The 17,152-nt window shown below is 34.5% G+C and overlaps 1 protein-coding gene across 3 annotated transcripts; it reads left to right on the top strand.

The window, feature by feature from the left end:
• The first annotated feature begins 1,811 nt into the window (after positions 1 to 1,811).
• On the top strand, positions 1,812 to 16,697 carry LOC125492350 (uncharacterized). 3 transcript variants are annotated; one of them, XM_057391357.1, is made up of 6 exons: positions 1,812 to 2,267; positions 2,383 to 2,562; positions 3,371 to 3,461; positions 10,500 to 10,571; positions 11,768 to 13,435; positions 16,143 to 16,697. In XM_057391357.1, the coding sequence occupies exons 1-5, from the start codon at positions 2,252 to 2,254 to the stop codon at positions 12,015 to 12,017; spliced, it is 609 nt and encodes a 202-aa protein (XP_057247340.1). In that variant the 5' UTR covers positions 1,812 to 2,251; the 3' UTR covers positions 12,018 to 13,435; positions 16,143 to 16,697. The 3 variants fall into 3 exon arrangements, 2 of the variants coding, with proteins under 2 accessions (XP_057247340.1, XP_057247341.1); XM_057391358.1 differs by lacking the exon at positions 11,768 to 13,435; XR_008967438.1 differs by lacking the exons at positions 10,500 to 10,571; positions 11,768 to 13,435; positions 16,143 to 16,697 and adding an exon at positions 6,804 to 7,152 and having other exon boundaries at positions 2,383 to 3,461.
• Positions 16,698 to 17,152: the final 455 nt, after the last annotated feature.

The raw sequence follows: 17,152 nt of genomic DNA, 5'->3' as shown, positions 1-17,152 counted from the left end.
AAATCTTGATTTATCTCCAGTCATATGCTTAGAACAACTACTGTTTAGGTACCATGTGTTGTTTCCCCTCACTCTAGCCTGTAAGAAAATTACTTGTTAGAGTTAGGAACCTAATCTTTCTAGGGTTCCTTTCCTTCAGGAACAATAGGTTTCTTTTTCCAATTTAATTTACTTGCTTCCAAATTCTTGTTAAAGAGACCAAGTCTTATAGGACATGAGTTCCTATAATGACCAGTGTTCCCACAAAACATACAAACTTTATCACTTGGCAAATCAACTCTCTTTTTAGGTTTCTCGTGTTTCTTTTTGTGATTAGAACCAAGACCTTCCATACATTTTGTTTGTGAATTTTTAATCTAATTGGGAATAGGAAGAATTATTTTCTTGTTCCTACTTAAGTTCAATTCCCGTGCAAGTTCTTTATTTTCAATTTCCAAAAACGAGACTTGATTTTTTAATTCTTTTATTTCAAATCTAAAGCTTTGTAAGGAAACTGACTTATGTCAAAGGAACTCACCTCAGGAACATATTCTTTTAATTGAGATAACTCAAGGCTTAACAGATAGTTCTCATTTTTGACAGTTTTGAAATTCTCATTCAACTTTAGATTTTTATCAAACAACTCAAAAAATCTTTTCTCAATATCAGTTCGAATACTTTTAAGGCAAGAGATATGTTCCTTTGCAACTACTAAAGCATGTTCACTTTGCTTCAATTTAGTAGACTCATCTTTGCAATCATTCACAGCATCAACAATAAAAGTAAATAATTGCTCTTTACTTAAAGAATTAAGACGAGATTTAATAGTGTCTAAACTTGCCTCAAGAGATTCAATCTCTTCATCTGATTCGGAATTGTCAATAGCCATGAGACAAAAGTTTGTTGTTTCTTCGCAAGCTTAGGGATCATCTTCTTCCTTGGAGTAAGTATCACCCCATGCAGCAATGATAGCTTTCTTCATATCAGATCTGGTATAGGAACTCTTGTAGTCCTTGTTCCTATCTTTGCTTCGTTCCCTTCATTTGCATTTGTCTTGTTCTCATTTAGGACACTCCTCGATAAAATGATTGGAACTGCCACACTTATGACAAACAGGTTTGTTAGTGTATTTCTTATTTTTACCTTTATAGTCTTCATTCGTCATGTTCCTAAAAATTCTCTTGAATTTTCGGACCATAAGAGCGGATTCTTCTTCGTTAGTTTTCGAGTCATCACTTTAATCGGCTTTCAGAGCAATCGACTTCTGTTTGGCCATGTCACCATTCTCGGTGTCCAAATGTAGCTTGTGCGTCATAAGGGAACCAACAAGTTGTTCCAGATTGAACTTCGTAAAGTCCTTAGTTTCTTGTAAGGCCGTAACCTTAGCCATCCAACGATCCTTAGGACCTTTCTTACCCGTTCCTCAGATGTAATTCTTTTCCAAGAGAGGTTAGCTCATTAATAATATTATTTGTAATAGCCTATATTTTAAGCAGGTTTAATAACGACTTTATAAATGAGATTTGATAAGTATAATAGCTGATATTTTCAGACACGTTTTAGTCAAAGTTAGCTATGTTCATATTAGTAAAGAATTACTTTGAGAATTATTTTTTTTATCGTCTAAAGTAAGTTCCAAGCACAAATAAGTTAGTATGGATTTTATATAATAGAGATATTGAGTTAAGGATTTTAAGCTTTGAAATAAAGAGAACCCATTTTTATTACAAATTATGTCTCCTCACTCATGCTATCTACTCTAGATGCTAGAGCATCACTCTCCCCTCTTCATAACTTCTCAATCAAGTGCCAAAGTGTATTTTTCCCATAGATCAATTATTCTCTTCAAGATTTCAGTTTAATGACCCAAGTGGTTAAGAATTGGGAGAAACATTAAAACCAAAATAAAACCCCAAACAATAATTTTCTCTCTCCTCTGATTTTATACCCCGTACTGTGCATGCTCAATTTCCGCATTTTATAGTGGGAATTTTCCCAACCTTATTCAATCAAAGTTGTAGATCTTAAAAAGTTATTGAACTTAGACCCAAAAATCACTTGATTTGGAGTTCGGAGCTGTGAGTTATGGTCTTTGCAAATTTGGTGTTGCTACCTCCATTTCTCTCTCCTCTGTTTTTATTCCGACAATCTATTTCCCCAATTATCTACAACATGCAATCCAATTCTGCTCTTTCTTTCTGAATCAAAGTTGTAGATTACTTTGAGCTAATGAATTTGGGCACAAAAATCACTTGATTTGGAGTTCGGAGCTATGAGTTATGGTCTTTGTAAGTTTGGTGTTCCTATCTTCTTTTCTCTCTCCTCTGTTTTTATTCCGACAATCTATTTCTTCAATTATCTATAACATGCAATCCAATTTTACTCTTTGTTTCTGAATCGAAGTTGTAGATCACTTCGAGCTAATGAATTTGAGCACAAAAATCGCTCAATTTGGAGTTCGGAGCTATGAGTTACGCCTTGCACAAGTTCAGCATTACTGTTGTACTTTGTGTTGCGTTGCTGCCGTGGTTGGCTTGTTTGCCTTGTTGCTGCCATTATTTTGGTATTCCTTTCCATATGAAGGTATAAGCTAATTTTTCTTGAGTCCTCATCTCCTTTGATTCCAATTCAAGTGTGTGCAATTGGATTTTATATTCTGATTTTAGAAATAAACTTGGTTCTCAATTTTGTTATTGGTTAGCAAATATAATTATGATAAGAGTTGTTAAACTTAAAGATTGAATATTTTATCTTTCTTACTAGATTGAAGCTTATAATATGAAGTAAGCCTCTTAAGTAAGGCTCTGTTTGGTAGGGCGTAAAATATTTTCAGTGTAAAATGATTTTCATGGAAAACAATTTACAATGGAAAACACAATTCCAAAATTAGTTTTCCGTTGTTTGGTTCGATGTAAAAAAAATGATAAAATGAAAGGAAAATGAAAGGGAAAGTAAGGAGGTAGTGATAGGAGTGTACAAGAGAGAGAAGGAAAATAGTTTTCCCTTCATTTTGAAAGGAAAATGGTTTTCCATCCTTGGGAGAGTAATTTTAGCCCAAGGGAAAATAGTTTTACACTCTTTTGCCAACCAAACAATGTAAAACTTAAAATAGAGGAAAACAGTTTTCCGGGAAAATGTTTTACGCCCTACCAAACGGAGCCTAAGTTTATAAAAACTGGTTTTTATAAATTATGTCGTTTGATAATACTCTCTGAAATCAGAATGATGTTAGTTAGAGATGGAATTGATATTGTGAGTTGGATTAGTAGAATGAGTTGTATATAAGAGTTGTGGTGGTTAGTTCCTGGAAGAGCTTAGAAAGTATGAGTAATTCAATTTGTTTATCTAAATTGTTGTGAGGATGGTTAATGATTGTTGTTATTGTTTTGAGGTCGTTGTTGGAGTATGTATATGGAGATAAACTATGAAGTTCGAGCTATAGTGGTTATCCAGAATGTCGAATTATTTGAAATTGTTTCAAGGTACAACATGTCCTTCCACCTTTGAATCTATATTCGTGTTTTATGTGATTTCATGTGCTGAGTTAATAAGCCTTTTATATAAATACAAAATTATTCAAAGTGTTATTCGTGTGTTTACAAGAGTTGTTAACTACATATTTGGTTTTAAGCTACGAGCGAAAGCTTTTTATGTGATGAGTTTTACTGAGTGATATTTTTTGTGAAGAACTGATTGGAGGTAGTTGAATCCTTCAATAATATAGATGTGTGATATTATTAAACCTACTTGTTTCCACATCGAATTTATAATAAGCTTCTTATGCTTAGTAAGTTGATCTTTTATATGAAAGTGTAGCTATGAGAATTAAAGCAAGGATCTTGTATATCTAACTATATAATGGTTTTACAACAAGTACTCCGATTTATGAACTAAGTCGGGACGTCGACTCGATATATGTATGAACTTGCTCTCGATTTAAACTATAGTTATATTTGAAAGTTTCAGAGAAAAAGAAAGGAATTTTGATCAAGGATGTTGAGTTAAAATTTTAGGTTTAAGACAATTGTGAAAATATATGTGATATAAGTTTAATATGGAATTCTGAAAGTATGAAAACTCTTTTATTAGGTTTGAGATTTTGATTATATATGATCATGAACTTTGAAAATTATGAACTGGAGTTATGACAAATATGGACTCGTGAAATTATAAATCAGGTTTTTCTAGTTCTATTAATGAGGGGAGGATCTTCATCCTACTTAAATTTTTATGAAAAGTTCTCATAGGAAAAATCTCTCAAATTTGGGTCAATTTAATGAACATTATTTTCGAATTTAAGTTTGGAAACACGTAAGTCTAGTGAAACAAGTTATATCTTTACAGAATATCATGGATGAATTATGTTATATGGAGTTTGGAATCTAAGTTGAAATGAGTTTGTTGTGAGATGGGTACTTGTGAAGTTATGTTTAAGAAATAAAATTGTCGCTTTGAGGATATTATTAGAAGTAGTCAAATATCCAAAGATTTACTTATGACGTATAAACAAGGCGAATGGTATCACCGAAGATATCTCCGAAAAATAATATGGAGCTTGATTATTAAGAATGAAGATTTGTGATGTCATAATTGAAGGATGAAGTAATTGTTGGGAGGTTCTAACTAAGAATGAAGATGTTATGTGGTGGACGTAGATTAGATAGTTAGGAAAAGTAAATTTGGATGTGAATTTCAAAGGTCAAATATAATTTATGAGTTAATGGAGTTGTTCAGAAGGTTTGTGAGTTCAGAGGATGTGTAGGATTGAGATATGAATGTCGTATCAGTGAAATAAAGGATCCAATCTGTGGTGGTTTAGAGAGTATCGATTAGAGAGATATAATTTACAATACTTATGTAATAAAGATCATATCCGCAAAGGGGTCAAGTAAAAGAGTTTGGAGCATAATTTCTCTATTGGATGAGTAAGATTATATAAATGATGTTGGGAAAGAAAAATATAAATCTAGATAATAGAGAGCATGGTAATTAAAGTTATATAATGGCAATACTAAGCGTATGGTGTTAAGACTAATATGAGCTTTCAGTACAAATACATGGGGACGTATGGTTGTGAATTATAAATTTAGGAAGGATGAGGATAACAAGTTGAGTATTAGGAAATATGGAGTGAGATATTTTAACTTGTCATAGTAATTGCAGGTGATTTATGATAATGTAATAAGTTTTATTATGGCAATGAAAGTTCATGTATTGGGAATAAGAAAACCTTTAAGGGGAATATTCATATCATGAGAAATTTGGAATGCTATAGTTTAGATGTTATAAGTTAAAGACGGAAGTCCAAGTACAAAGAGAAACTATTATGATGAAGGAAATGCCAAATGTTGAGATACTTAAGTCTACAAGTAATATTAAGTTAATTGAAGCTTATAATTGGTCTCGATAATGTTAATTATTTAAGTCTTTGAGAAACATATTTTACATTTTGATTATGTTATGGGTTCGACTGCAGAGAGACATTTGATTTCGAATACGTTTTGTCTATATTACTTCCTTTAAAAGAATATTTGGGGTAAGTGAGATTACTTGAGATTCAAGTTTGTGTTATTGAGAAAATAAGTATTATGATTTAGTTATTGTTTTATGGGAAAGTAAACAACATTTATGGAGCGAGATGCTCAATATGTGTTATGGAGCGGGTATTGTTCCTTTGAGTAGATCCAAAAGTTATTGAGGTTAATTTTTGGAAATTCCTAATTCGAAGTACCGAGCAGGAAGTTATGTTCGTTTTAAGTTCAGTATTTTTGTTGTAATTATTTTGACAAAAGTTCCAAATGTTCAAGTTAACTCAACCCTTTTGGTAAAGTTTAAATGAGCACACTAAGTGCATATACGACTTTTACAAGCAGTAAAGAATTGATTATTTCCTTATATCTTTACACGTAACTAATTGTGAAATTGTTACGTAAAACAAAAAGATTTCAAAAGAAGATCCAAGTCTTGCAATGATTAGCAACACCATAGTAGTTGTATTCTTTTTTCCTCTTCATGGATAAATATGTGTTCTTTGGAACACGTGTGGTATTGATAAACTGTGCATTTAAACTATTTATGTAAATAAACTATGGATACAAGTGGGTAAAGGCCGATACCAAATAAGGTACGGTTGAACAACAACCTTGGAGGATGGGTGATCTCCTTCGAACCCTCGCTGGGTGGGTGAAGTCCAGCAATATAATAAATGGGACTGTCCTGGTTAAGGCTTGCAAGCATAAATATTTAAACGGTGGGGTGCGACCTCCATTAGCTTAGAGACAGTCGGCTCCTTGTGTAAGGAGTCCCTTTCTATTCGTGTTCGCTTTACCCAAATAAATTAAATGCTATATACCCAAAGGGTTTTGAATGATCTAAGTGGTGATCTTCATAATAAAAATTTTTACTTTTGCGATTGTGCAAGGATAATAATCCTGAAATTTTTAAGCAAGCACCTTACTTGTGAAGCATACTGAATTCTAGCATGAATTGTATATGAATGGTTTTAAGCCACCAAAAATGAGGTTGGGATGAGCTTATGTATTCAACGGTTGTTGAAATTTGTCCTTATGGCAAAGAACTTATTATCTGTAGTATATGTATGAGTACTCTTTATCGGACTTTCTAGTTAAGGGTTGCTGGTGCCATAATAAAAACATTTCTAACTATTTGATTCTAAGTATTTTTTTGAAGTTTGGGATTGTTCCACTTGATGAGTAATAAACTGCACAACTATATTTTAAGCCACAAAAAGGAATTTCTGGTTGGACAGTGTGTGTACTCAGTTTTTCTGATTTTGTTCTTGGAACCTGTCCTGGTGGGGGCAGGAATCATTGTTAGTGATTTTGCAGGGTTAATGTCGAGGACTTAGAATATGATTGTTGATCAAGAAGAAGATTTTTTTTATGTTATGAAATGGTGGGTTAAGGTTAAAGTTAGATGCTTTGTTTGGAAGTATTTGTAATATGTTATTTGATTTTCAAGTTGTTATGCTGTGGGCCCCTGACCCACAAATCCAGGATTGTTTTTTTAGGTTTTGTTTCCGCTGTGAATAAATGTAGATTCGAGGTTTGTTAAGTGTTGATTGTGTTTTTTTGTATCTTAAGTGTGATTAGTTAGCAGCTTGGAAGTGCGGGCTGTTACATTATTAAAGCGTGTAAACATCTCTTGAATGGATTCCTTACATTTCATTTGAAAAATTTCATATTGATTCATTAAAAGATCGATTTTTGATCTCTTAACTTCACTCGTACCTTCATGAGTGACTTCAAGAAGATCCCAAATTTGTTTTGCGATTTTGCATCCCATAACACGATTGTGTTCATGAGGTCCAAGACCACAATGAAGCAATTCAATAGAAAGATCATTCACTTCCATTTTTTCGAAATCTTCTTTCTCGAAATCAGTTTTGGATTTAGGAATTACCTGATTTTTGTCGTTAGTGATAGTGACTCCAAAATCGCCTACCTCTATAACTCTCCATACCTGATAGTTGTCGGCTTTGATAAAGATCTCCATTCTGTTCTTCCAGTAGGTGTAGAACTTGCCATTGAACATTGGTGGCCTCTGAGTAGAGTACCCTTCTTCCAGTTTCTCTCTAGTATTCATATTTTCCAAGATCTTGAACTTAACAGGATTTCCTGTATTTTTAGAGTTCCCGCTCTGATACCAATTATAATAATATAAGCACTATAAGAGGGGGGTGAATTATAGTGAGAGAATAATTGCGGAACTAAAAGCTAGCTAGGGAACACACAATGGGAACATAAGAGATTTTCGCGAGGAAAAACTTCCTAGGCCCAATAGGAAGAAACAATCTCGACCACAAGGGATTTTGACTCAAACTTTCCACTATAATAGGCCAATAAATATGTTATAAACCTATTAATTCTCTCAGGCCACAACATGAGTTTCTAAACTCAAGTTCCCAACAACAGTTTCCACTAACTATTGTTCCTCTCAAACTTCACTTGAAGTTCCTTTCCCTTCTCTTGCTTCACTCAAAGCTTTCTCACACTTACAGGAGTTCACTCAAACCCCTTAACTAAATAAATACAATTTCTGATAACAATGGAAAAGTAAAAACCAAAAAGATAGTAAGTATGAATTATCACAAGACACTGACACTTTAGACAACTTAGGATTTTAAGCTATGTTTGACACAAATTAATCTTGGGATTAGGTGCCTATTTATAGAGTAAGTAGTCATGAATTATTTACCACTAATTAACCCACTAACCCCATGATCTCCACTAATTAAATTGCTTGGGAACAAAGAGAGTGACCCACTAACCCACTAAAACGTGCATTAGAAAAATATTACGTGGTTTAGAAATTACTTGGAGAATAATAAACCATTTTAAAATAAAGTAATTTAAGAAAAAAATATTTTCAATTTATTTTAAATATACCAGAAATTTCGGTTTTTTTTGGAAAAGAAAATCATTTGATTTATTTAAAATAAACAATACAATATTTTAAAATAAAATCTTTTTCAATTAAAAGAAACTATTTAAAATCTTTTCCTATCTAATTCCCTAAAATAGTGGATATAGGCCAAACTTAACTAGGATTCCCAATTTACTATTATTTGCCAAAACTGAATTAAGCGCTTATCAATAGAAATAGGTTTAGTTGTTCCTAAGTACGTTTCTAAGTCAGTTCCCAACCAAAGTTTCTAAACTGTGCCAATGTCTGATCCTGTCATGGGAACAGAACTAAGTTCCTTTTGAGAATTCAACACCAAACAACTTTTATCTTTACTCGACCTTAACATGAAGCATATAATACATCTTAATGCATTCTAATCTTCATTCCAAGTTTGATTCTTCATCTCATGAACATCTTCACTTCGATCTTGATTAATTCTTCTTTCTTTAATCTTCAATCGAGTATTCTCTTTGTTCTTCAATGAATAACCTAGCAACATCATACATGAAATAATACAAGTATGTCTTTTGTGGTTAAGTCATCTTCAGAGGATATTTTGCACAAGGATCACAATGCATCCGTTTGGGACAATTTCATCTTTTGTGGCATTATTTAATCTTTTTTTTAGATAAAAATAATAATAGTTATAACTATAGTGTACTGTATGTGACTATAGCATTTTATCATAGGTTATAGGATCAAACACATTATCTTCTTAAAACCTCAGTCTTACAAGTTCTTATCCTCTAGAGTTTTAATAAACTTCTACAAGGTAGAGGTGTATATGAATCAGACATTTTAAAATCAAGAGTGTGTCTTGGTAAAAAAAAGGGGGGGGGGGGAATAAGGGGTGGATTTAGTATTCCAACAAAAATTATTAAGGAAATTTTGCTATTACAGCAAAAATTAAAATTTGTAGCAATATGATGAAAAAATTAGAGTATGATTTTACAAAAACAACCTTAGAATATTATAGAGAGCTCCACCTAAGCATGACATGTCATTCTTTTTAGTTTTTATTGGAAAAAAAGAGTGTTTAACATAGATATAAATACATATAAGGTGTTTTTAATAAGTGAAGATTACATTTTGATTTTGAAATAAACAACCTAAATTATTCAACTATTGAACATTGCTTTTGCTACATAATTCACAATATTATATTTTTTTACCATCGAGAGTGTTTGAAATATGTTTCGAAATAAGTTCCATATACAACATAATTTTACAAATTATGAAAATTCATTTATTTAGATGAACAATAACTGATTATTTATTATTTATTTTAAATACATATAAAATTAACTATAAAAATAGCGTATTGATATGTCAGATTTATATATAGTTTTTATATGCATTTTGATTGCACTTCGACTTCTTTTAGAGCATTTAAGTGCATAATGGCATGAAATACGTAAGTTGTGCTCTACTACTCCCCATTTGCGTGTTTTAATGATTTTCAGGTTATTTTGATGCAAAATGATTATGATTATTTACGATCAAGCTTATTAATCATTGAATATGAAGATATCTTGCACAAGGATCACAATGCATCCGTTTGGGACAATTGAGTTAGAATGAAGCAAAGAGTTAGTGAAAGAAGTGCCAAAACTGACACTTATTCACTATTCGAATCATAATTTTTGATAGTAAATTGATAATCAAGAAATTTTAGTTGGGTTGGAAACTAGACTTCAATATCTTTCCAATAATATGTCACACGCCCCGATCCGACTTCTGGTTTGAGAGATACAACCTTCGCAAGTTACGTAAAATCGCAGTTTTCCCGCACGGTCGACCGGGCGATTTTGCCCGACTGGGCGAAATGAAATTTTCACCAGGATGCAAGGCATGTTAGCCCGGTCAATCGGGGGAGAAAGGAGCCAAAATCGCTTGCGCGCCCGACCGGGCGAAATTGTTTCTTTGTCGTCGTTTGAGAATCACCGTCGCCCGATCGGGCAGTTTCTCGGGACGAGTTAATTTGCTTTTTTAGTCGGTTTTGTAAAAAGTATAAATTGATTTTTTGTATTTTCGATTAGCCTATCTTCTTTTCTACGTTTTTAGGGCTAAAAACTTACTTTTTCTCTCTCTAGCTTTGTATCAACTTTTACCTTTGAAGATTATAGAGATCGTGGAGTTCGTTTTCATTGTTCCTCAATCATTCGGTATTCCTCTTTACTTTTTTTAATTTAATGAATTCTTCTACTTGCATTATGTTTATTAAGTTTATTATTATCATGAGTGAATAGTCTATCTCTAGGGCTTAGAGAGAGAAGCCATGTTTATACCTTTTTTATTGTGTTTTAGAGTTCTTCGTTATTTGGATTGAATTAGAATAATTCCTTTTGATTTGCTATGCTTGTTTAATTCATGTAATTGCACAATATCATGAGTTATGTTTAGCTAATAAGAATTAGAATCGAAAGATCGTATTCATTAGAGGCTTGTTACAATAGGTAGGCTTGATTATGTTGAGCGACCATACTGGCATATGTTAATCTAAGAGTTGTTAATGCCTGACCAAGGATTAACAAAATACTCTATTTATTCGAACCTCAATCCAAGTATTGTTGACCTATATTGTAGTGATTAAATTGGTATAAGCATGGTGGACCGATCAATTACCCTAGGTTTTTAATTATTCGATAAACTTACATCATTTTGTGTTCTAGTTTATTCTAGTTTAGATATTAATTCTTCAATCAATTTTCTCTCTTGAAGTAGTTAAATGATTGAGCATAAATCTATAGAACTCCTCTCCCTACCTGTATTTGCCAGTTTCTGCTATACAGACACCGTGCACTTGCGGTATATTTGAAAACCCATCAAGTTTTTGGCGTCGTTGTCGGGGAGACGGCTAGTTTCTATAGCTTTATGATTTTTGGGTTTTTCTACGTTTTACCCTTGTATTTTTTCAATTTCTACGTTGTACCCCAAACTTTTCAAAATTCTACATAGTACCCTTAAACTTACCTTTTTTAATGGACAATGCCCCTACCGCTGATTATACATCATTAATTTAGTCTATTTTTGATATTCCGGTGGAACGAATCTAATTAGTGAATAACCCTCTAAGGGTTAAATTATGTATAAGTCAAATTAGTTCCAATAAATTTAAAAAAATTAATGAAATTAATGACATTTAAGAAGCAGTTTGGGCATCGTGCATTAAAAAAGGTAAGCTTGAGGGTACCGTGTGGAATTTTTAAAAAGTTGGGGTAAAACGTAGAAATTGAAGAAACACAAGGGTATAACGTAGAAAAACCCTTGATTATTTGAATTATCTGCTATCTTATTGGAACTTCAAGTTCCAATTGAGGCCATCTCACTGCACATTTTTCTTTGTTTCTTTTATGCCCAGGTCTAAAAGAACATGTACTCCAGTTCCACCTGATCTTGAGAAAACCCTCCGACAACTCAAGAAGACACAAAAGAAGAAAAAGCAGTCTGCTAATCAGGGAAAAACCACAGAAGAACCAACCGAATCAATCATGCCCCTCAAGTCATTGAAGTTTTATGGGGTACCTTCTCCTGGCAATGTTCCCACAAGCCCTACTATGCCTGATATACAGGCAGCATCTTCGAAATCAAGCCTGATCTCATTAATCTAAAGACCCTGCAAATCAATTTACAATGGTTTCAACAACTCTGTCATATCGTTAATCATCAAGAGGTCACTCCTGGTCAGTTGAAGGTCATGGTCTTCGAATTTTCATTAAAGGACAAGGCGCAAAAATGGCTAAATGATGTTAATGAAACTGAGTGGAGTGCTATATCTGAAGCATTCCTGAAAGAGTACTACCCTCCCACCAAGACTGTAGAAATAAGACATAAGCTTGCTACCTTTCATCAAGAACCCGATGAAACACTGAAGGAAGCATGGAATAAGTTCAAGGACCTACAGAGAGAATGCACACACCACAACCTTGACAAGTGGTTCATCACGCAAGCATTCTACAATGGTCTAGTACCCCATATCAAGAGTACAATTGATTCATCTGTAGGGATTGTCTTCCTAGATAAGGAGGTGGATGAAGGGTATAATTTTCTGGCCAACTTAGCAGCGAATGATCATAGTTCCTCAAGGACTATTATAAAGAAAAAGTTGGATGCTGATGCATATGCCTTGTTGTCTTCACAAGTAGCCCAGTTGAGCATGAAGATGGACCCCCTGAAATCTTCGCAGTCTAGTACTCCTCCTATGAGTATTAATGCGATGTCTTCCATGGCTCCTATTACTTCTTTATTTTGTGAAGTGTGTGGTGTTCAAGACCACTTTGGTCATAATTATTGCTACAATCACCCTGATCCGAATTAGATGTAGCATGCAAATGTTTTTCAGCAGAGACCTCCACACAACCCATACTCTAACACATACAACCCAGGTTGGAGAGATCGTCCTAATTTATCCTATAAAAACAATAATGTTCAGAACCCTCCACCTATGTCGCAAACATCCTACCAACTACCTCATCAAAATCCACCACCACAACTGCTAGACAACAATATTATTAAGGGGCTCCTCAGAACCCTCCTCCTGGTTTCATTAGGCCTTCACACCAAGGCTACCAGCAGCAGGCTTCTCAGAATGCCAGCTCTCAAGAACCCACTATGTCCGATCTAATGAAAATGATGGTTTATATGCAGAAAAATCATGAGGAGAGCATTAAGGAGTTGAAGAACACTACCAAACACTTGGAGACTCAACTTGCTCAAGTGGTCGAAAATAATGCACAGAGGCAACCACGTTATCTGCCAGGGCAACCCATCCCCAAGGAGACTGTCAATGCCATTACACTTCGTAGCGGCACTGTTTATGATGCTCCTCCCATGCCCATTGATGATGCCGCTCCTAGCAACGAGAAGGAGGTGGTAGAAGAAGAAGCGGAGAAGAGTTCGATGTCTGAGGTCGAACTAGCTAAGAAAGATCAGACTAGAAAGCGGGAGGAAAAGGTTTTTGAAATACCTATTTCACCAAGGCTACCTTTTCCCCATAGGATGCAATAGTCAAAGGTCGAGCAACAACTTGGTAAGTTCTTGACTCTGGTCAAGAACCTTGAGGTAACAATGCCTTTTACTGAACTTATTTCTCAAGTGCCTGTTTATGCTAAGTTTTTAAAAGACATGATTACTAAAAAGGAAGACTTTGGTGGGGTAGATCAAGTCGCTCTAACTGAAGAGTGTAGTGCTGTTTTACAAAATAGAACCCCACCTAAGTTGAAGGATTCTGGTAGGTTTTCCATCCCTTTCCATGTAGGTGCATTATTTATATATAAGGCATTATGTGATTTAGGTGCATCTGTGTCTGTCATGCCTTTATCTGTTTGTAAAAAACTGAATATGGGAGCACTTAAGTGCATCAAATTACTTTGCAAATGGTTGATCGTTCTATAAAATACCCTCAGGTGTTTTAGAAGACGTCCCTGTTAGGGTGGAAAAGTTTTATATTCCTGTTGATTTTGTTGTGCTTGATATGGAGGAGGATACCCAAATTCCTATTATTCTTGGTAGGCCGTTTTTTTGTACTATTGATGCTGTTATAGATGTCAAGTCTGGGTCATTAACTTTGAGTGTTGGTGATGATAATGTCACTTTTGAACTAACCAATGCTGTTAAGTCTCCTATGCTTGAGCAAACTTGTTATAGGATGGATATTGTTGAGGAGACTGTTCTATCTACAAACCCCCACATGCTTTCTACTGACCCTCTAGAGGTTGCACTTACTATGGATGCTTCCCCAGGCATCGATGCTAAAGTCAATGCATGCATTATCGATTTGGAGTGACCTCAGGTTGAAAAGGGAAAAAGATCGATGGGTATGAAAAAATGTGCAATCTACCTATGCACCTGAGGTAACATGCCTGACTACAAGCCATAGTGGCAGTCTTATGAGGAAAATATTTGATGGAGGGGGGGGGGGGGAACTCATTGCCAATCCCCTCCGATTTGAGATTGAGGAGGTAATATGATAGTGTGGGGACCTTTATAAACCAGCGTTGTGCGGGAGGCAACCCGTAGTTTTTTTTCTCTTATCTTTTTATTTTTATTTTTTCATTTTTTCCCTTTTAGAGAGTGAGAGAGCGGGAGAGTACTAACATTAATTTTTCCTCTGAGCATCGTCTTATAGTTCATCTTGCAGTATTCTCTCTCTTTTACTGCCTTTTTAGTGTAGATTTTTTGCTTTCTTAGGCTAGATTTATTTGCTTTCGGAAAAAAAACCAAATATTGCTGAAAAAATACCAAAAATGTGATTTGACTGGATTGGTTTGATTGCTTCCCGGTGTCCCGTGATGTTCTTTGAAAGTGTATTTGGACTCTTTATCCGGATAGCTGGGCACTTGAGTTTGTGATGCTGGAATGTGAACTTTAAATACCTTGACCTTAAGTGAGTTTTGATGATAACGCGCTTATCTTGACTGCATACTTGAATTGGTTAGACTGTGAGGATTCATTCTTACCAATGGATTTATATCTATATACATTCTGTTTCTTATGTGTTAGTTCCTCATTAGCTGACTGATCTTGAATTTGACAACGTACTTATTGATATCTGATGACTTGTGGCAATTGCTATGATAGAGGTGTCCTTTTGTTTGATTTTTGAGCCTCAAAGTGATTTTTTTTATATACTATTATCCTCCTTAGCCCCACTGAGCCTAATGACTATTTCATGTTACTAAACCTCACTACATGCCCATGGCCCTCATTTTGATATTAATCCCAAGCCTAGCTTGGGGGAGCATCTGTCTAAGTTAGTATCTGAGATGATTTTTATGAATTACTTTGGATGGAGATGATTGTATTTTGTAAGGTTCAAAGTTTGAGAAAAAAGAAAGAATAAGCAAAGTAAAATAAATGTGATTGTTGGATCGAAAAAAATGCAAACAAAAAGAAAAGAAAGATTGAAAAAGGTTCAAAATTCCTTCTTTCACAATTGTTATTGCTTTTGTGTTTTGGTTGATTCTTCTAGTGACTTTTGCTCCCCCATTCTTGGTTTTTCCACCACATTTCCTGTACATATTCCCTACTCTCACCTAAGCCCCATTACAACCCTAAAAAAGTCCTCTTGAGCATGTGTTTACATTGTTTATTGGATTGATGTGGAGTCAGTTTGTCAAGGTTAAAGAGCACGTTCGCTACTTGAGTCGACATGATTAGGATGAGTGGCATTATTACCTTTCTAAACACATAAGAGTGTGAGTGGGAAGGGTTGTTATGGTTGGGATGGTGAGTGTTCGGGCTCATTTATTGCCTACCATAAAAAAGTTGAGTGGAGTGACACCCTAGTGAGTGCCTTTTCAAGATTTGCATGTCATATAAGGCAGTCGCATTTGATTGCTTGCTTGGGCAATTGGTGGATAGAATAATCTGAACAAGTGAACTTGAATTATGCCTGTTTGAATGGTTCTTAGTCATGAAAATATTTTGAACTGTGATTTTCCTATCTGAGGGGTGAGTCAATTATTTCCATGTTCATGTCTTGTTGGCTTGGGGACAAGCAAAGGTCTAACTTGGGGGAGTTTGATATGTCATATTTATATATAGTTTTTAGATGCATTTTGATTGCATTTAGACTTCTTTTAGAGCATTTAGGTGCATAATGGTATGAAATACATAAGTTGTGCTCCTACTCCCCGTTTGGGTGTTTCAATGATTTTCAGGTTATTTTGATGCAAATTGATTATGATTATTTAATATTGAGCTTATTAGTCATTGAATATGAATATATCTTGCAGAAGGATCACAATGCATCCGTTTGGGACAATTTTGAGTTAGAATGAAGCAAAGAGTTAGTGAAAGAAGTGCCAAAACTGACACCTGTTCACTATTTGGATCATAACTTCTAATATAAAATTGATAATAAAGAAATTTTAGTTGGGTTGGAAACTAGACTTCAAGAGCTTTCCAATAATATGTCACACACCCCAATCCGACTTCTGGTTTGAGAGATACAACCTTTGCAAGTTGATGCAAAATCGCAATTTTTTCGCACGGTCGACCGGGCGGTTTCACCCGACCGGGCGAAATGAAATTTCACCAGGATGCAAGGCATGTTAGCCCGGTCAACCAGGCGAGAAAGGAGCCAAAATCGCTTGCGCGCCCGACCGGGCAGAATTGTTTCTTTGTCGTAGTTTGACAATCACCGTCGCCCGACCGGGCAGTTTCTCGGGACGGGTTAATTTGCCTTTTTTTAGCCCGTTTTGTAAAAAGTATAAATAGATTTTTAGAATTTTAGATTAGACTATCTTATTTTTCTACGTTTTTAGGGTTAAACACTTAGTTTTTCTCTCTCTAGCTTTGTATGAACTTTTACCTTTGAAGATTATAGAGATCGTAGATTTTGTTTTCATTGTTCCTCAATCATTCGGTATTCCTCTTTACTTTGTTTAATTTAATGAATTCTTCTACTTGTATTATGTTTATTAAGTTTATTATTATCATGAGTGAGTAGTCTATTTCTAGGGCTTAGAGAGGGAAGCCATCTTTATACCTTTTTTATTGTGGTTTAGAGTTCTTCGTTATTTGGATTGAACTCGAATAATTCCTTTTGATTTGTTATGCTTGTTTAATTCATGTAATTGCGCAATATCATGAGTTATGTTTAGCTAATAAGAATTAGAATCGAAAGATCGTATTCATTAGAGGCTTGTTACAATAGGTAGACTTGATTAAGTTGAGCGACCGTATACTGGCATATGTTAATCTAAGAGTTGTTAATGCCTGACCAAGGATTAACGAAATACTT

Source organism: Beta vulgaris, chromosome 8 (genome assembly GCF_026745355.1).
Source record: "Beta vulgaris subsp. vulgaris cultivar EL10 chromosome 8, EL10.2, whole genome shotgun sequence".
Classification (NCBI taxonomy): domain Eukaryota; kingdom Viridiplantae; phylum Streptophyta; class Magnoliopsida; order Caryophyllales; family Amaranthaceae; genus Beta; species Beta vulgaris.
Note: the sequence above shows the minus strand (reverse complement) of the source record. Positions and strands in the feature narration are given on the sequence as shown.

What these genes read in the sequence shown, in the direction of transcription:
- LOC125492350 (XM_057391357.1), top strand. An exon ending in GTATTCCTTTCCATATGAAG is followed by an intron (nt 2,563 to 3,370) that starts GTATAAGCTAAT and finishes TATTGTTTTGAG; the next exon opens with GTCGTTGTTGGAGTATGTAT. An exon ending in CATTGTTCCTCAATCATTCG is followed by an intron (nt 10,572 to 11,767) that starts GTATTCCTCTTT and finishes TTTTATGCCCAG; the next exon opens with GTCTAAAAGAACATGTACTC.